Below are 20,457 nucleotides of genomic sequence, written 5' to 3'. Positions count from 1 at the left end.
CTAAGTACACAATAACAGTGAAAATGAAAAGTACACTTTTTAAAAAGATAGCTTCATGTAGCCTAGAAAGTAACAAAATTAAGATCCTCAGAGCAACAACTGTAGCGACAAGTTAAAAGTTATCCTATGTATAGTATAAAGGAAGATCATTAATAATTTCTAACTGGTATTAATCATATTGATAAATAATTCAGAATAACCTCTTCCACTAAAGATTCTTTATAGAAATCAAGTAATGTACTTACATATAGTAAATCAAATCTTGAGGCTAAATCTCACCCACAGTTGAAGAACATGGTATATAAATTGGTTTGGAAGGCTAAGTGCCCTGGCTATACAAATATACAACAGCATATCCCTTAGGAGCACCACTATGACTAATCTAAAAGTTATGCAATTCCTCCTGTTCCCTTAAATGGATAACACTAAACAGTTAGCTTTTATTAACGCCTTAGGGTTTATATACATCAGTGATATATTCATAGGCTCTTTGTCCTGATATTAAATGTCCTCAAGGACCACTGTGCTTCCCAGTTAAATTGTTTTTGTTTAGACAAGATTTCACTGTCGCCCAGACTGGAGTACAGTGGCACAATCACAGTTCACTGTAGCCTCAACCTCCCAGGCCCAAGTGATCCTCCAATCTCATCTTCCCGAGTAGCTGGGACTACAGGTGTACACCACCATACCTGGCTAATTTTTATTTTTCATAGAAACAATCTCCTTATGTTGCCCAGGCTTAAAACTTTTTAAGAAGTTTCTCCTCTTTTCTTGCAGGCAGGCTGGCACTGCTCTCTAGGGACCTGTTACTGGCAATGCTTCCCCTTTTAATTTGTATCTTATTTGGAAAGAGCTTCAAAATTAGGTAGTTGAACTTGGTAACAATATACAATAGCAACACATAGGCTAAGACTAAGGGAAAAAGAAGCTCACCTTTGAACAACCACAAGAGTTTTGAGTAAAGGGTCATTCCTGTGTCATGAATAAGTGAGAGTACTGAAGAGCTCCACTTCAAATCGATATGTATGATTATATTTAAGCTGATTCAAAAACACCTACTGACCATCAAGCTCTATATGTAATGCTGGAAGAGTTTCTTCCTCTCCATTGATAAACCAATAATTTCACTGTTTGTCTTGAGTCTTCAAAACTGCTGATTTATAAAGTCAAAGAGCGTCTAAGGATAAAAGACATTGAGAACAGAGACATAGTAGCCCAGAAAGGCACTCTTCTAGCACTCTTCTGGTCCCACATTTATTCATTCAATAAAAATTTATTGAGCCACGCTGTTTCCAAGGAATTGTACTAGGTGCTGCAATGCAAAGGGTTATGACAAAACTGTCTGTAAATGTAGGATCTGAATTGGTCTTTGATAGTTTTCCTGATTTGAGAAAGAAGTCTCTATTTGGCTAATTTAGGGAGCTAAGAGAATGGACAAGGTCTGCTTATGTCCTTCTGGCAGCCTAGCATAGCTTTTGCCTCCCTCAAATCAGTTATAAGTCAAAACAAATAAGGCACATTTAAAAAAAAAATTCCCCCCTTTAATTGACCAAAGTAAAGCCATGACATTTCATTTGGTAACCTGTTTAGAATTATAAAAATCATTTCATTTGGCCCAGCCCATACTGCCCAAGACAAAACTTCCAGACAATTCTGATGCCATCCAGTTTTGTTCTTACAAACTGCATATTAAAAAAAAAAAAAAAAAAAAAATCTTCAACGTCCTAAATGTGATGTGCTCAGTGCGAAGCATATCAGAGCTGGACGTGACATTTATGTCCTTGACAAGCCTCGATTATCCAGGTCCTTTACCTGCAACATAAAGATGTCAGTTTAATATTTACAATCAGATCAACTTTGGAGAAATTTTCTACTAAAATGGATTCACCCAGAGTGGGCAGGATTATGTTGGGTTCTGCAGCCTGGTTTAGGGCTGTGAATACACAAGCACTGACTAGAGACTAGATTCTCTCTGCTTAGCCTTTTGGAATACCTCTGTGAGGACCAATATTACTGATCTACCCTCCACATAGATCAAGGGTTCTCAATCTTTTCTTATATGAGAGATATACTCCTATGTGGTTCTATATGACTCTATATACCTTAAGTTCTTCAGAGAGAGAAGAAAATGTAGCTAAATATAAACATGTGAACTTTTTCTCTATTTCCTGCACTCTCCTCACCCGTGAGCCTGATAATCACAGAAACTGGTTTAGTCAAGCCCCAGCTGGAAAAGTATCACTGCAACAACCGCCAAAATGATGGCAGACTGGGATCATCTACTCTCTAAGAACAATCTAAAATAAGTAAAATTTTCAGTGAGTTTGCAAGCTACTTTTCAAGCACAGGTGTCATGAGAAATTTCCCTATTTGAGAAATATGTGTCCCATTTTATAAGCATTGAAACCAATCTCCAAAAATAAAAGTTGCTTTCTGAGACGTATAGCATCTGCTTACCTTGTATATCCTGACCAGCCAATGTTCTGTGGTATATGCTTCCTCCAGGACATCAAGCTCAAAGTCTTTATTCCCAATCTCAGCATTTCGGACACGGTCAAAGCCTGGAGGACGCTCTAGAGAGGGATGAAAAAGAACACACTTCTTTCTACAGTGCTAATTTCCTAGAGAGACAGTATATGGATTCAGGAAACCATCTACTAATTGATGATTATTCCTCAGCCTGCAATTTGGTGAGAGTAGAGCCTGCAAAAAAGGGCATGAGGTAGTAAGGGCAAATCAAGTGTTACCCTAACTTAAGTTCTATGCAAGATGATGCTTGCCAGTCAATGTCTTATCTCTGATAAGACAGACATAGGGAGCCGACTTCCAAGGCCCTCTATTCCTGAGGATTGTCATTCAGAGCCTCTAATACACTAGCAACCCTTGCATGGATCAGAGAAAAAAGCCTACCAGAAGTCAAAGACCTGCATTCATGTCAGAAATTCTCCCTAGTACAGAATCAAGAAATTGAAGTCAGAAGGAGAGACTTAACCTAATCAAATAACTCTCAATGTAGTCATCAGAAGATACGAAAAGTCACTTTCTTACCCTTTTGTTCCTGTCTTCACTGTAATACCCTTAAGGACAATAAAAAGTAACGGTCAAAAGCACAGAATTTGGAGCCACTCTTTGTCAGTTTGAATCCTGACTCTGCCATTAGTTATGTGACACTAGGCAGTTAAATAACCTATTTGTACCTCAATTTCCTCATATATAAAATAACAGGCTGGGTGCGGTGGCTCATGCCTGTAATCCCAGCACTTTGGTAGGCCGAGGTGGGTGGATTACTTGAGGTCAGGAGTTCGAGACCAGCCTGGCCAACATAGTGAAACAATGTCTCTACTAAAAATACAAAAAAAAAAAAAAAATTAGCTGGGGATGGTAGAGCACACCTGTAATTCTAGCTACTCGGGAGGCTGAGGCAGGAGAATCGCTTGAACCTGGGAGGTGGAGGTTGCAGTGAGCCGAGATCGTGCCACTGCACTCCAGCCTGGGTAACAGAACAAGACTTCATCTCAAAAAACAAAACAAAACAAAACAAAAATAACAATAGCTAGGTGCAGTAGCTCAGGTCTGTAATCCCAGTACTTCAGGAGGCCATGACAAGAAGATTGCTTGAGCTCAGGAGTTCCAGACCAGCCCAGACAACATAGTGAGACCTCATCTCTACAAAAAGTTTTAAAAACAGCCAGGCATTATGGTGTGCACCTTAGTCCCAGCTACTCAAGAGGCTGAAGCAGGAGGACTCCTTCAGCCCAGGAAATCAAGGCTGCAGTGAGCCATGATTGCACCACTGCACTCCAGCCTGGGTGTCAGAGCAAAAACCCTGTCTCAAAAAAATATACAAACAACAAAAATAAAGATAATATGACAATAATATCAGTATATGCCTTTTGGGTTGCTGTGAGGATTAAATGAGTTAACAGACACAAAGCACTTACTAGTGCTTGGCATATGGAAAATACTGTGTATTAGTAATCACTATTATTACTACTGTTATTAATATTATTATGAGTCACTCACTGGCTTCTGTGTAAACCTGTCCAAAGCGATAGTAACACATCTTGTACATGAGGCAGTTGAGCAGCACTGGAGAACCTTCACGGTCCACACGGAACTCCCCAGTTGGAGTATAATAGTCATTCTCCTTGATATGTTTGCCTGTATCTGTGCTCCCTCCAATCCGGACCATCCAAAGAAACTTGTTGATATCTAGGAGAAAAAAAAAAAAGAACTGCTGCATCACAAAAGTTGCTGGAGTTAAAGCAGGTTAGTATTTCTAAGAAAATTCCTCAACATTTTTTTAATGGGGATTGGTATCATTTAACTCTAATTTGTAAAAATAGTGAGGACAACATACGGGCAAAGCATTTTTCGTCAAAATATACAACTTTTCTGAGAAATTATTATACTCCTGAAATCCTATGCTACTAGTCCAGACTTAAGCCACAACTGAGATTGGTCCTATAGATTAGCTAGGGCTAGGCTATCAAATATAGCAGCAATTAGCTACATATAGCTGCTGAGCAGCTGAAATGTGGCTAGTCCAAATTAAGATGTACTGTAAGTATAAAATACACACTAGGTAAGTATGAAATATACATTAGATTTTGAAAAGTTAGTAAAAAAAACAAACCCCAAAAGGGGGTATACTGGTTACATGTTAAATTAAATAATAATGTTTTGATATGACTATTCAGTTAAAATTATTAAAATTACTTTCACCTGTTTCTTTATACTTAGTTTGATGTGACTAATATAAAGCTTAAAATGATAACGTGGTTCCCGTTATTTCTATTAGACAGTGGGCACGACTGATCTAAAGAGTAGTAGCTTTACCAAAAAGGTAGACAAGACATGAGTGTTCTCATTCTTGACCAACAGCTGCAAAATTATAGACCTCCAAAGCATGTATATGAGAAGTCAACATTTCTGTGTCAAACACACTCCCATGCTTAATAAATATTGACACTATCATCAACTCATGATATCTCTTTTAGGGTTCATCATTTACTGTATTGCTTGCACAGGCTTTAGGGAAATCAGTTGCTACATGTTTCACTGGATGGTTAGTATTAAAAATATTTCTAATGCATAAAAAAAGATAAGATTCCTATTGCACTACTGCAAAGAGTTCGAGGGGATATCACGGTGGTTAAGAACAGACTCTGGATCCAAACTGCCTAAGTTTGAATTCCAGCACTGCCAATTCTAGCTGGGTGACCTTGGGCAAGTTATTTAACCTCTCTGTGCTTCAGCGTTCTCATCTGTCAAATTAGAAAAATAAGAGTATCTACAACAATAGGGCTGTTATTATGAGTAACAACATGTAAAGCATTTAGTAAGTTGTTTGTCACATGGTAAACATCCAATGAATAATATTACTATCTTCGTTCAGTGTCTGCATTCTTATCTTCATATTACAAATGGAGAAACTGAGGCACAGAGACTTGCCTAGATCATAGCGCCAGAAACAGGAACAAAAATAAACCCCCAGAACATCAGCTCGGCTATGATAGAACAATAGTATTGTAGCTGCCTGGCAGGTATGTCTGAAGCAAAAACCTCATAAGCTCTATGAATGGAAGAGTGAAAATAATAGGAATGGCTGGGTGTGATGGCTCACACCTGTAATCCTAGCACTTTGGGAGGCTGAGATGGGCGGATCACTTGAGCACAGGAGTTCAAGAACAGCCTGGGCAATGTGGCGAAACCCAATCTCTACAAAAAGTATAAAAATTGGCCGGGCATGGTGGTGTGTGCCTGTAGTCCCAGCTACTCAGGAGGCTGAGGTGGGAAGATCACTTGAGCATGGGAAGCAGAGGCTGCAGTGAGCAGACATCGTGCCACTGAACTCCAGCCTGGGTGACAAAGTGAAACTCTGTCTCAAAAACAATAATGATGATGATAATAGGAACTGCACCAAGGACAGCCCATTGTTCAAAAAATATGGTTGTCTACAAAAAAAGAAGCTGGGCCAGGCCCAACTTTTTTTATTTTTATTATGCCTCTCAAATGTTACAGAACTCCTATTAGTAAAGCCCAATGAATAATTTGACCTTGAAAAATAAATTCAGTGTAACAAATTAACCAAAACAGTTGGCCTTCCATATCTGTGGGTTTGACATCCATAAATTCAACAAACCTCTAATCAAAAATATTCACAAAACAAAAAAACAGATGACTGCATCTGTAATGAAGATGGATAGACTTTTTTCTTGTCATTGTTACCTAAACAATACAGTATTAACAACCATTTACCTAGTATTAGGGATTAGTATTATCATCTAGAGATGATTTAAAGTATATAAGAGAATGTGTGTATATTATATACAAATACTAAACCATTTTATATAAGGGACCTGAGCATCCACAAATTCTGGTATCCTGGTGAGGGGTGAGGATAGGGGTGGGGGTGTCCTGGAAACAATCCTCCATGGATACAGAGGGACAACTACACTATCTTCTTTTATGATCTTCACATACATGTTTTCATGGATCTAGACAGTAACAGTGTTTTGCATTTTTCTTTTTTCTTTTTTTTTGAGATGGAGTCTCGCTCTGTCACCCAGGCTGGGGTGCAGTGGCGCAATCTCAACTCACTGCAACCTCTGCTGCCCGGGTTCAAGTGATTATCTGGCCTCAGCCTCCCAAGTAGCTGAGATTACAAGTATGTGCCACCACATGTGGCTAATTTTTGTATTTTTTTAGTAGAGACGGGGTTTCATCATGTTGGGCAGGCTGGTCTCAAACTCCTGACCTCAAGAGTCTTCCCAAAGTGCTCGGATTACAGGCATGAGCCATCGCACCCGGCCTCTGCATTGTTTTTTAATGGTTATCATATTATCTTCTTTAAAAAATAAAAAGTCTAACTTATATATCCCCTCCCACCAGAATATCAAAATTCACAAATGCTCAAGTCCCTTATATAAAATGGTATAGTATTTGTATATAACCTATGCACATGTGTCTATATACTTTAAATCATGTCTAGATTACCTATAATACCTAATACAGTGTAGATGCTATGTAAATAGTTATACTGTATTTTTTATTTGTATGATTTTTATTGTTGTATTATGATTTTTTTTCACAAATATTTTCCATTTGTGGTTGGTTGAACCCACAGATGCAGAACCCACAGATATGGAGGGGAAACTGTATACACAGTATTTAGAAATACGCATGTAAGTACTAGAAGAAATAGCTGCAGGAATAATTGCTTCTGGGGACTGATGTTAAGGGGGCTTAGATTTTTGGGCAGTGAACTATCACTTTTTATTATAAACCTTCAGAACTGTTTAACTTTTTTTTTTGAAACAGTTTCACTCTGCTGCCCAGACTGGAGTCCAATGGCGCAATCTCAGCCCACTGCAACCTCTCCCTCCCGAGTTCAAGCAATTCTCCTGCCTCAGCCTCCTGAGTAGCTAAGACTACAGGCATGTGCCACTACGCCTGGCTAATTTTTGTAGAGACAAGGTTTCACTATGTTGCCCAGGCTGGTCATGAACTCCTGACCTCAAGTGATCCGCCCGCCTTGGCCTCCCAAAGTGCTGGGATTACAGGTGTGAGCCACCACACCCGGCTGTGAACTGCTTAACTTTTTAAAGTGTAAACAGGCATTACATTAACTTTTAAGGCAGATAACTATATTTGGATGTTTCTTCTAAAAATCTTTGTGCCAATAATCATAGGGCACATGGTAACCTCCATTTTACACACACTTTTATTTATATATATTTTATATATATATAAAATGTTCTCTTTTTTTACACGCTGTCAGGCCATATAAAACATTTCTAAGCTGGTCAATGATTATACGGCTTAAAACCACTAAAAAAATGCTAATTCTTAAGTTCATTGTCATGAGCCTTATATTCAGCTTGGTTTTATTACTGGTTGTGGAACTACTTCTATGCCTTAGACAATCATATAGCATGCTGTACCTACAGAAGAATTGTTTACATTTATGTCCTCTTGTTACAAAAAGAAAAAAATCAAAATACCCAAACCTCAAGTTGCAAATACTTAGGAACTTCCCATGAAAGAAAAATATCTTAGTAAAATATTAGTAAAAGTACAGAAAACTAGGATATTCATCTAGTTTTCTTAGAATCTATGTCCTGCAGCTAGAAACAGAATCAAGTATATTACCATCAGAGGAATACCCAGTGAGGCCTCCAAAAATGACCAGCACATAGCTGACATCGAGCTCCCTCATGATCTCATAGGCTTTTTCCTCTGTGGACGCCATTGCCTGGAAAAACAAATGTACAATTCTCAGAGCAAAATCCCAAGTCATATGATCCCCTCATGCAGACACATTTCCCATTAGACCTTGTACACCAAACACTCAAAGATCCCTTTATCTTACCTGCCCTACTCGAGAAATATGGGTATTATTCCATGTGTTATTGTCCACTAAAATTGTTCGGTTTGCCATAGCTGTAATCTGATAGCCATAATCCCACCAGGACATGACCTTCGCATCCTGAAAGTAGAATGGGAAACGGAAATAACAAGCTTCTCACTGTCTCTAAAAATCAAATGCAACAGAGAAGGCATCTTTGGTCTGACAGAAGTGACACCTGGCTAACTAATCAATTTCTTCACAAAGTAATGCATGTCAAACCAGAAAATAAATCCTGGCACCTGGTCTTCCATTTATATACAATTATAAAATCTCAGCACAAATAACAAACCAACATTCCCAACACTTCATCCCAGGTCACTTTATACAAACGTAATGGGGTGGGAGGTGTGGGAGACTGTACAATGTAGCCACATCAATAGCCTAGTGTCGTTAGACAATTTTCTTAAATAACCTTTTAACAGAATTGCAAAAATCACTTACTATAAAGATGGGGTAGAAACTCAAATCACATGATACGATGGACAAGAATTAAGAGACTCTTAAAAGTTTTTATTCCTAACAAATTGTCTCAGAAATGATATTCCTAATAGTTATTGTAAAGGAAATCACTTCAGATTCTCAAAAGATATAAATTAAAATGTTAAAAGCAGTTATCATAAGGTGATCACTTTACACAAGATTTATATCTTCTTGATTCAATTTTCTGATTTTTCTAAAGTGAACATGTATTATTTATCTATAACTTTTTTCTTCTTTTATAACTGGGATGTTCTACCTCATGTTAAAATCATCATATCAATAAAAGTGTGCATGCAAAGTCTAGATAATTACTAGTAAGAGTAACTACAAAAGATCCCTGAATTGAATGGAGGTTCACCTTTAAGGCTCATTCAAGACTAGAGTTGCAAAGTTCCAGTTTCACCAAGCTTTCCACCCATCTAAAAGCTGTATGATTCACTGTAACATCAAATGTCTTCCCCTTTGCCCCTAACCCACAATTCCCACCCCTCCCAAATCTTCACCTCTGGAGTATTGTGACGAAGCCAATAATATGCTTCTCGGAAGTCATCAAATATGATCCTACTGCCATCCCCACCACGGGCAGATAGTACAATGGACGGAGAAGAGTAGGCCTCACTGGTCACCCAGGTTGAATGAAAGGTGTAGGTGATGAGAAAGAAAGCCATGACCAGTATCATCCCACTTGCCACCTAAACAAGGAAAAAGAATTAATTGTGTAGTTAACCAAACTAAATTCACACAACACAGGACAACTTCTTAGACACATTCATATAGATGAGATTGATCAAAATAAGTCAGAGGCTATATGAGTTAATTCTGACCACCTAGGACAGTGCTCTACTTTACTCCTCCCACCCCCCGCTGCCCACATACACACATACACACACACACAGAGTTTCCCAAGTCTACTCTTAACATTGCTTCTCACTTCATTCTTAATAGGGTAGGTGGAATCCTGTTGCTTCTTGCTCTTCTTGTCTGGACGACTTATGTCCAGATTCTTCATGTATGTGGACAGCACCTGGGAGACTCCAATGCCAGAGAGAATGCACATAACAGGTGCCAACACTAGCATTAGACGCACCTAACAGAGACAGGAAGCATGATCAGTCTAATCAGTGTTCCACAATTTACAGATTTCAGCCTATTAGTAGATCAAGACATCAATTTAGGGGTTTTCATCAAACATGACCTCCACAAAAAGTGAAAGAGAAAATACTTGAAACAGTTGCAGTATTAGTATGTATTTCTTAAACTTTGTTTCAATTATATGCATGTACATATGTATGTGTGTCTTGAATAATGATATAAAGTATATTTCATAACTGTGGTTTGAGACCAAAAAAATATGAGAAACACTATTTTACTATAATATATAAAATCTCTCCTCTCTTTTCTTGTCATTGTTCCCTAAACAATACAGTATTAACAACCATTTACCTAGTATTAGTTATTAGTATTACAATCTAGAGATGATTTAAAGTATATAAGAGAATGTGTGTATTCTCAGTGGCTCACGCCTGTAATCCCAGCACTTTGCGAGGCCAAGGCGGGTGGATCACCTGAGGTCGGGAGTTCAAGATCAGCCTGACGAACATGGAAAACCCCATCTCTACTAAAAATACAAAATTAGCTGGGTATGGTGGTGCATGCCAGTAATCCCAGCTATTTGGGAGGCTGAGGCAGGAGAATCGCTTGAACCCAGCAGGCGGCAGTTGCAGTGAGCCGGGACCACGCCACTGCTCTCCAGCCTGGGCAACAAGAGTGAAACTCTGTCTCAAAAAAAAAAAAAAAATTCAAATCCCTCCTCTAACAATCTAGCACTGGGTAATACTCCCACGCCTTCAAGAAAAAAATATCATCTCCCGTTTTAAGACACCCAGGGTCATATTATCCAACAAAGTGCAAAAATGCTTCTATAATACAAAGTTACGAATCCAAGAAAGTTGGACCCCACAACCAGAATGTATGAGTGTCCCATACGTTCCTGGAAAGGATCAACAACTTACAACTCATTCCCTCAAATGCTCAGAGGGAAGCATGTGCACAATCATCAGTACTTTCTGAATTCTGCCAGACAGATAAAAAAGCACCTCAGAATTAGAGTGAAAAAGTCTACCAGACTGAGGGCATCCTCACCATTACAGCTGAAAAGTACATGCTGGTCACACCATACATGATGATAAAAATCCGGGCATCAGACAGGTTGCTAAAGCAGTAATAGAGGCCAACTACAAAAGAGGGAAGGAGAAATAAGCAGCTGAGTCCTGTAGGTTGAAACCTACAAGGTAAAGTATCTTCATTATATGACTGGATGATTCCACACATTTAACCCAGCAATTCCACTTCCAGGAATTTATCCTAAAAAAACAATCATAGAAACATGCAAAGATGTTTACTACAGCACACTTTAAAGTAGCAAAAAAATCAGAAACAACCCAAATGTCCAAAAACAAGGAGCTAATTATACTATATTTATAAAATGGAATATATTAAAATATTGCTGCATGAGATTATGTACTACTTGCCTTCTTACACATCTTGACACATATCTGTGCTTTAAAAAACTAATAAATGATACATTTTAAGTATTTCTATAAAATAATACTAAGTAACAGAGAAATTTGATTCTTTATGAAGTGAAAAAAATCAGGGAAAAAACTATGATCTCATTCTTATTTGATAAATATACATCAAAATGTTAACAGTGGCTAGAGATGGGTAGTGAGAACTCCTGAATATTTACCTTTTTTGAGATGGGGGTCTTGCTGTATAACCGAGGCTGGTCTCAAACTCCCGGGCTCAAGTAATCCTTCCACCTCAGCCTTCCAAGTAGCTGGGACTAAAGGTGCACACTACCATGCCCAGCTAATTTTATTTATTTTATATGTGTGTATGTGTGTGTGTGTGGGTATGGGTGTGTGTGGGTATGGGTGTGTGTGGGTATGGGTGTGTGTGGGTATGGGTGTGTGCGTGCATTATTATTATTATTTTTTTTTTAAGTAGAGACAGGGGTCTCGCTATATTGCCCAGGCTGGTCTTGAACTCCTCGCCTCAAGCAATCCTCCCACCTCATCCTTCCAAAGTGCTGGCATTACTGATGTGAACTACAATTCCAGGCCTGTTGTTGTTTTTTTAAGACGTGGGTCTCACCGTGTTGCCCAGGTTGATCTCAAATTCCTGACCTTAAGTGATCTTCTCACCTCAGCCTCCTAACTGGCTAGGATTATAGGCATGAGCCATTGTGCCCAGCATCTTTTTCTATTTATTTACATATATTTTTACAATACACAAATTACTTTCACAGTAAGAAAAAAGTAAAAGTTGGCCAGGCACAGTGGCTCACGCCTGTAATCCCAGCACTATGGGAGGCCAAGGTGAGCAGACTGCTTGAGCCCATGAGTTCAAGACCAGCCTGGGCAACATGGCAAAACCCCATCTCTACAAAAAAAAAACAAAAATTAGCCGGGCATGGTGGTGTGCACCTGTAGTCCCAGCTACTCAGGAGGGTGAGGTGGAAGGATGGCTTGAGCCCAGGAGGCAGAGGCCGCAGTAAGCTGAGATTGTACCACTGCCCTGAAGCCTAGGCAACAGAGCAAGACTCTATCTCAAAAAAAAAAAAAAAAAAAAAGGTAAAAGTTATTTTTTAAGAGAAAAAGACCACTAACACCGGTAAATTCTAAAACACATCTGGATTGGCCAGAAGATAAGAGATTGATGAGGCTTTACAATCAGCAGTACTCATTATGGGACTTCAATACTTCCAAGAGGAAAAACAAGGGTAAAGGGGAAGGAGTACGACAGAAGTACTCAAACAAAACAAAACAAAACTGGAGTAAAAATTACGGTTAAATTTTAACTTATAACACAAATGACAAATGAACAGAAAACTGTGAGGCTGAACTTGCCAATATCTACAACTGTTGAACTTCTGACTTCTGCTCAGCTTCATACATGAGAAAATTTGCTTAGCCGTCCTCTGTATTACACAACATAAACAGGCAAAGAAAAACAAAACACGAATGAGGGTAGCTTGCAAATTTGGAATCAAATTGTGATTCTTATGAACAAGGCCATTTCAGAACACAAGTCCACATACCTGGAAACATGAAGACGAGGAGCTGCAGGTCAAAATAGTATGAGGACCAGGTTGTGGGCTGATGCTCAGACACAGAAGCAATGATGGGGATGTTGTTCTTAGCATAAGAAGGATCCAGCAGTGAGTAGAAACGCCCCGTCCAGGGAGATATTTTTCCTAGCAGCAAAGAGGCAATAAATATTCCACACACACTCTTCAAACAAACATCTGATCCAAATTAATCACAACTTCCCATTTTAATAAGATGCTCAGTGACAGAGAAGGATTAGGTTTTTGCTTAATTGCCACCAATACTTAGAGAGTTTCACTCCTTCCTTTCAAACCTGAGTACTTTTGTCAGCACTGCCAGCAGAATAAAGCCAGGCTGTATATAAACTTGGAGAGAAGAACAGAGGCAGAAATGCTACCTGAAAGGGTTTTAGGCCAAATTTGGTCAAACCAAGGCCAACTGTAGAGATTAAATCAACTATATCCTCAAGTCCTGCTCTGAATTAGTCAATAGATAGACTTGAGCAAAATCAAATTCATCTCTGAGAAATCAAAGTAGAGAAAAAGAAGGAAAATTTGGCTTTCCAACCAACTAAACAGCCATGATTTAGTTTCCATGGGATTAGATGAGTGCCACTTTGGAGGGTATGGTAAGCAATATAATGACTTCTCCCACCCAATCAATAGGAAAGAAAAAAAAAGAAAGAAAAAGGAGAAAGATTCACAAGGTAAGATATAGTCCTTTCACCAGGTGTGATTAAGAGCAGCTCCAACAAGACATTTTCTGCTATGCTGAATCCAAACACTGGGCTGAAAAGTGGATTGAATGTAAAATTGTGGGATTGTACATGCTTCCGATGAAAAAAGAAATAAGAAAAAAATAATCTTTTGTGTTCAGAAAATACCCTGTCTTTTGGAGTTTACTCTATGTCTGTACCCATCTGCATTTAATAGTAAAAGCTCTGAGCCTGACCGGGTGCAGTGGCTCACGCCTGTAATCCCAGCAATTTGGGAGGCCGAGGCGGGCGGATCACCTGAGGTCGGGAGTTTCAGACCAGCCTGACAAACATGGAGAAACCCCGTCTCTACTAAAAATACAAAATTGGCTGGGCGTGGTGGCGGGCGCGGTGGCAGGCGCCTGTAATCCCAGCTACTCAGGAGGCTGAGGCAGGAGAATCGCTTGAACCTGGGAGGTGGAGGTTGCAGTGAGCCGAGATCGCACCACTGCACTCCGGCCTGGGCAACAAGAGCGAAACTCCATCTTAAAAAAAAAGAAAAAAGAAAAAACAGCTGTGAGCCTTCCCTACCTGTCAGCATGAGGAGAGCTCCCACGGTGAGAAGGACAAAGCCTACCAGAGAGATGACGCTCCGGAAAAGAACTTCAAATTGTTGTGGATTCAACTTGCTTCGCAGGTAATCCACAAAGGCATGGATCTGGCAGAGACCAAAGACCCCAAAGGCTGCCATGTGCTCTGATGAAAGGACAGGCTGTAGGTAAAAGGATATGTGTGTTAATACTAAGGAAAAAAAATGAGTAAGTCCAGTGCAGGCCTGCATTATTCTTATCTAGTTCAAACCAAATGGTCAAATGAGTTCTGAGGCCCCGAAGGAATCAGGGCCAATCTAGGGAAGGGTTTAATTCACCAGCCATATTTTCTATAGAATATCTGCAGCCCCCTAAAGCATAAGATACACTATCATTATCACATCTCTGGCTTTTGCTCAGGTTATTTCCTTAGCCTAGACTGTAATTTTCCCCAAATTCCCATCCACTAAAATTCTCATCATTCAAGGTCCAACTCAAATATCATCTCTTCCCAATCTGCCAAACTGAAATCAATCACTCCTCTCTATGTTCCGTATCACATTAGTTCTCTTCTAGCACTTAATCATTCTTTGCCTTAGATTGGTGGTTCTCAAATGCTAGTGGGCATCATAATCACCAAGGAGGTAGGAGTGTTGAAACACAGATTGCTGAGCCCCACCTCCAGAGTTTCTGATTCAGTAGGTCTGTGTTGGGGCTCTAGAATTTGCATTTATTTCTAACAAGTTTCTAGCTGCTGCTGCTAGTGATGATGATTCAAGAACCACACTTCCAGAACTGTAGCCTATCGGATATAGACAGCTGCCCGTATTTCTTTCCCTGTAAGAAGACCAAAACTTCCTTAAGGACTATGACCGTATTTTTATTCTTTTTAACATTTTCAAGTGATTAGCAAACTGCATATACAAATGCTTTTCAACTTATGATTGGGTTACAACCCCACAAACCCATTTTAAGTTGAAAATATCTTAAGTAGAAAATGCATTTAATATACCTAGCCTATGGAACATCACAGCTTAGCGTAGACTACCTTAAACATGCTCAGAACATTTAACATTAGCCTACAGTTGGGCAAAATCATCTAGCACAAAGCCTATTTTATAATAAAGTGTTGAGAATCTCATGTAATTTATTGACTACTGTACTGAAAGTGAAAAACAGAATGCTTGTATGGGTACTGGAAGTACGGTTTCTACTCAATGCAGATCACTTTCACACCATTCTAAAGCCAAAAAATCCTAAGTCACACTTCATAAGTTGGGGACAATCTGCAGTAGGTGATCAGTAAAGAAATACTTGTTGACCTCTAGATAAGGTTTGCATTTTCATGATAATTTCACAAGAGAAATCAAACATACCACATTATTCTTTAACAGTTGTCTGTTAACCCTGTGGAGCAATGTGGTTAAAGGTTTGTGCTTTACTTCCTGAAGCACTTACAATTAGATCCCATTAAGATCAGGAATCTCTGCTACTACATGGGGTCATCTGCATTAAAAAGCCTGGAAATTTTAACTTTGATCACTCATCTAAACTCAACTCAACTAAATATCCCTCCCCTTCCCACAAACTTAAAGCCAAAGTAAGAGCCATGAAATTCAAACTCCACGGAGCAAATATTAGCAGACTCCTGGATGCAAACTTTAATGACCAGTAATTCTGTTGCTTCAACTAACACAAGTAGTTCAATATAAAGGCTGTGAATAAGTCGTACTCTTCTTAACAGAATCTAAGATAAATCAGTCTAGTTGGGGCTGCATAGAAAAAGTAGAAGCTGAAAACCCTACTCAGTCAAGGGCTCACCTGGAAACCCACAAAGGAGATCTGCATAGAAAGTATAGTGCCCAGGCAGTAAACAGTACAGTAGGCCACATAGATCCGGTGAGAGAAACGGCCTGTGAGCATCAGCACCAGGACGTGGAGAGGAATTAAGTTGATCAGGAACACATAACCTCCCCATGACGAGACCTATGATGGAATAGAAAAAAACAGTTCCTCTGAGTATGCCTCCTCAGACCACCACCACTATATTGTAGGATATCACCTGTGACTTTTTAAAGAACACTTATAGTAACTATAACTTTATTTATGCCAAATGGCTTAAAGAGTTCAAATAACTGATTTTTTTTTAAAACAGGAAAATCAAGTCCTTACATGTACAGGTCACACAAAATAAAATATATTTTAAAAAAGAAAATATAAAATCAAGTTCAAACCCATCACTGTAACTCAATCCCCTGCTCCCTTGTGGTTGCTGATGTCATGATCACATAACGAGAGGGACTCAAGCCTCAGAATTAATCTAAATGCAATCTACTGTAAGGTCACACAGAGGATTTAGGGATATGTGAGCAAGTAGAAGCAATTAAGGAAGTCTACATGTATACGTAAGTATGAACAGAAAAAATATACTGGAAAAGAAAAAAATTTAGGGGAACCTACCAGAAAAGAAAGTTGGTCAAACAATAAGTACCCATAGGAAATACAGTATTTAGAGAACTTTAAAAATTGAAAACATGTAGAAAAAGTTACCATGTAGAAATAAGCAAGGGCACACTTAGCTGCCCAACAGATGGAACCAGTCTTTACTGCCTTGATCCACATGTAGTAGGTGAGTAGCATGCAAAAGATGGCAATCCCTGCAGAAAGGACACACCAAAAATTCAACAACAGGCCAGGCTAGTATAGTCATTAAGAATACTGTTCTGGAACAGACTGCCTGGATCTACTACCAAGTAATAGTGTAATTTTAGGCAAATTATTTACTTCCTTTTGTTTCAGTTTCATGTAAGAAGTAATAGTATCTACTTCATAAAAGTGTTCTGAAAACAAATATAATTAATGCCTGTAAAGCACTTAGAAGAGTACCTAGCATATAATAAACATTAAGTAAATATTGGCCATTATTATCATTCTTTCCAAGCACTAAACATCCTGCTAGTATAGTTCTAAAGACATCTTATACTATCATTCATCATCCTGCCTCTACGTCTTAACATATAATACTCATGCCCCAATTGCCCCTTTCCTTGATATCTGCCTAATGAAGTCCCAACTTCAGGACCCAGTTGACCCTCAACCACTTCTAAAAAGCCTTCCTTGATTCTCCAGTCTGCTTTCTTTTTTTTCTTAAAAAAATAAAAATAAAAACAACAACAACAACAAAAACAGGGTCTTGCTCTATTACTAGGCTGAAGCGCAGTGGCAATCACAGCTCACCGCAGCCTCAACCTCCCAGGCTCAAGCGATCCTCCCACTTCAGTCTCCAGAGTAGCTGGGACTACAGGTGCATACTACCATGCCCAGCTAATTTTTGTATTTCTTATAGTGACAGGGTTGCCCAGGCTGGTCTCAAACTCCTGAGCTCAAATGATCCACCCACCTCAGCCTCCAAAAGTACTGGATAACAGGGCGTGAGCCACCAAGCTCAGCCCCAAATCTCTCCTTCCACTACATTCCTGAAGTACTCTGTTCAAATTTTTATCATGGCACATAGTACTATCTCCTGTCACTGGAATTATATTTACATGTCCATTTTAATCTTCCTTAATAGATGATGGGCCAATATAACCTTATTCATTACCTATCTCTTTAATTTCTTATAATTATGCACAAAGTAATCTTAGTCATTATCTAACACTTAATACTATGTTTTCCCAATAACATTCAACAAATGTATGTTGAATTGAGAATAAGTCAATAAGTCATTAAAATTTTAAGGACATCTACTCCCTTTATGTAGGAAAATAAAGCAAATGATTATAATGTTAAAACAATAGTTCACTATTTTATGAGTGCAGAGATGAACCAAAGACTTGTAAGAAAAGTTACCAACTACCTTTCTGGAAAGGATGATGGGAAGAGAACATGAGCTTGTCCAAGATCCGTTCCTGCCCATTTCTAATCTTCTCACCCAGTTACCATTTTTATTATTGCTAAACCATAGACTGCACTTTGTGAAGCTCTGTTGGATAATGAGGTGAGATGATCTTCTTCAGCATTTTAAAAGTCTTACCTTCATTATCATAGGAGCCAGCCACAGATCGGGAGATATATCCAGGAACTACAGCAATCATGGCAGCAGCAAGAAGCCCAGCCCCTGCATCCTGTAAGAAAAAAAGGGTAATAAGACATTAACACCAATACAATGCTGAGAAAGAATAGGGGATCCACTAGTCCATTCTGTTTATAATGAGCCCAGAAAACAGTCCAACAATTTCGAAGGTAGATGTGAGATGTTAGAAATGCTAGAAATGCTCACAGCACAAGCAAGCTAAAAACTTCATGACCAATTCCCCATGATGACACCAAACCTGACACTGAGAACACATATGCTGAGGACAGACAAATCAAGTGAGATGTCAAAGATCAATACTGTCCCAGAATGGGCTGTTTGGCTACCAATCTTCCCAAGCTCGTAAGTCTCTACCCCTAACAATATCTGTACATCACTGGAACACCAGTCACACCTCTAAAAGCCATGCAAGGACAATCAAAGGAAGAAAATTATTATTTCAGTTAAAAAGCCAAGAAAGCTAAGTGATAATCTACCTAAACTGAAGATGCTAGGAGCTTAGGCAATAAAGCTTAAATATCACCAGGCACCCTTTGAGCTCAGGAGAAAGGAGCAACAGATAAAAGCCACATTCCAAAAAAGTAAAGACTTGTCTGTTGAAAGAGTCAAATTTGGGAAAGGGCAGCAAGGAGAAGGATGAAAAAGTTTTCCAAACTAAATTCAGGCTTCCCAAACCCCCTACTAGTTTATCACCTCTCAGGTATCTCTCTAACACCACAGCACAAACTAAGAATAGCACCCAGGGAGCCAAGGTCAGCAATGCTGAAACCTGGAAAAACAGAGTCAGCATTATGGAGTCTACTACGGAAGCCAAATGGCTTAAGAATTTTAAAATAAAAAAAAAATTTTTTTTAATCAACAAATAATTGCTGAGTACATTCCTGGTAGGAAAAACTAACCGTTTTGGAATGTTTCATGTAGTTTTTTTTTCCTCTCCCTTACATTGTGAGGACTTCAAAATCCAAACCTCACATTTTGCATTTTAAATGTTTTATGTTGCAATTTACATTTTACTTTCAACTGTACTCTCATAAGGACAAACAGTTGCTAATGATAAAAAAACACATATTGCAGAAAGGGGTTGGAGTGAACCCAATTAATTTGGCCCAGTAAAAGCTGTCTTCACCTTCTGGCTCCCTGCCTTTCTAAGGCTCTGTCCCCCACCCTCCAGCATCGATTAGAGAGGCTCAATAACATTCATTCCCAAGCCTCCTGTCACCCCAAATCCTTCACCTTGAGCTCTTTGGTAAGGTGGTACGTGACGATGGTGGTGAAGGAGGAGAAGAGAGGGGCCAGGAACACACAGACATTCCGAATGTCGATGGTGATGTGGAAAAAATGGAGTACATGGTAGATTGCAGCAGAGGTGATCATTAAACCTGTAACAGGAAGAAGAAACTCCATTAGGTTGTCTTACCAGAACTTAAGGGAAAAAGAAAGGGAAAATCCCAGATACAATAAAGTGACTATGTAAGTCTTGACAAATCACCAGAAATATTAACATAGCAACTGCAGTAAGCCTATAAATTTTTCTCCTAAGGATTCAATCAGAAGTCTAGAATGTATAAAAACCACCCATCTCCACTCTACTACAAATGTACTCCTGTTTATATAAGATGCACTTTTAGGAACCTGTAATCAGGATGAAATTACAAGTGTCACAAGACAAAGCTATTAGAAATAAAAGAAACTGGTTCTCTAGCATACAAATATTTCTGTTTTTTTTTTTTTTTTAAAAAAACACATCTGGTCTCCTCACCTGGGTAAATTGTTCCTCCAATGATTCGTCCCAAAGGGTACCAGGCTCGGTCATCAAACCAGTTATGGAATTTATAAAACCCCTCCTCAGCCAGGAACCTGGTAGTCCGATAATTAAAGTACCTATAGCAAGAAATAAACTTTGTTGTAAATTTGTGAATTTTGCTCCTCAGGATACACCATTGAGAAATTCAGCATTACTCAATGAAAAATCAGTTTAAAATCAAATATTATGCCATGAAAATCATTTTACACTACCATAAGTCTGTTTACTTCTATCTCCATGCTTGTCTCAACTAAAGCACTGCTTTTCTCAT

General features: G+C 38.9%; 1 protein-coding gene across 3 annotated transcripts in view; it reads right to left on the bottom strand.

Annotated features, from left to right (window-relative positions):
* Positions 1–1,253: 1,253 nt before the first annotated feature.
* The window catches only part of STT3A (STT3 oligosaccharyltransferase complex catalytic subunit A), a 28,724-nt gene continuing 9,520 nt past the window's right edge, over positions 1,254–20,457 (bottom strand). For 2 of the 3 annotated variants that reach the window (XM_009424374.5, XM_063782572.1), the window contains exons 4-18: positions 20,142–20,263; positions 19,616–19,761; positions 18,323–18,413; positions 16,840–16,946; positions 16,111–16,275; positions 14,291–14,471; positions 12,996–13,151; positions 11,036–11,127; positions 9,825–9,980; positions 9,397–9,585; positions 8,375–8,491; positions 8,155–8,257; positions 4,024–4,212; positions 2,458–2,573; positions 1,254–1,812 (exon numbers count right to left, since the gene is read on the bottom strand). In XM_009424374.5, the coding sequence (XP_009422649.1) occupies positions 1,774–1,812; positions 2,458–2,573; positions 4,024–4,212; positions 8,155–8,257; positions 8,375–8,491; positions 9,397–9,585; positions 9,825–9,980; positions 11,036–11,127; positions 12,996–13,151; positions 14,291–14,471; positions 16,111–16,275; positions 16,840–16,946; positions 18,323–18,413; positions 19,616–19,761; positions 20,142–20,263 (1,969 nt within the window). In that variant the 3' untranslated portion in view covers positions 1,254–1,773. 3 annotated transcript variants of the gene reach the window in all.

This window comes from Pan troglodytes, chromosome 9 (assembly GCF_028858775.2).
Source record: "Pan troglodytes isolate AG18354 chromosome 9, NHGRI_mPanTro3-v2.0_pri, whole genome shotgun sequence".
In the NCBI taxonomy this organism is placed as follows: Eukaryota; Metazoa; Chordata; class Mammalia; order Primates; family Hominidae; genus Pan; species Pan troglodytes.
The sequence above is the reverse complement of the archived record's forward strand: the minus strand, read 5'-3'. Positions and strand labels throughout refer to the sequence as shown.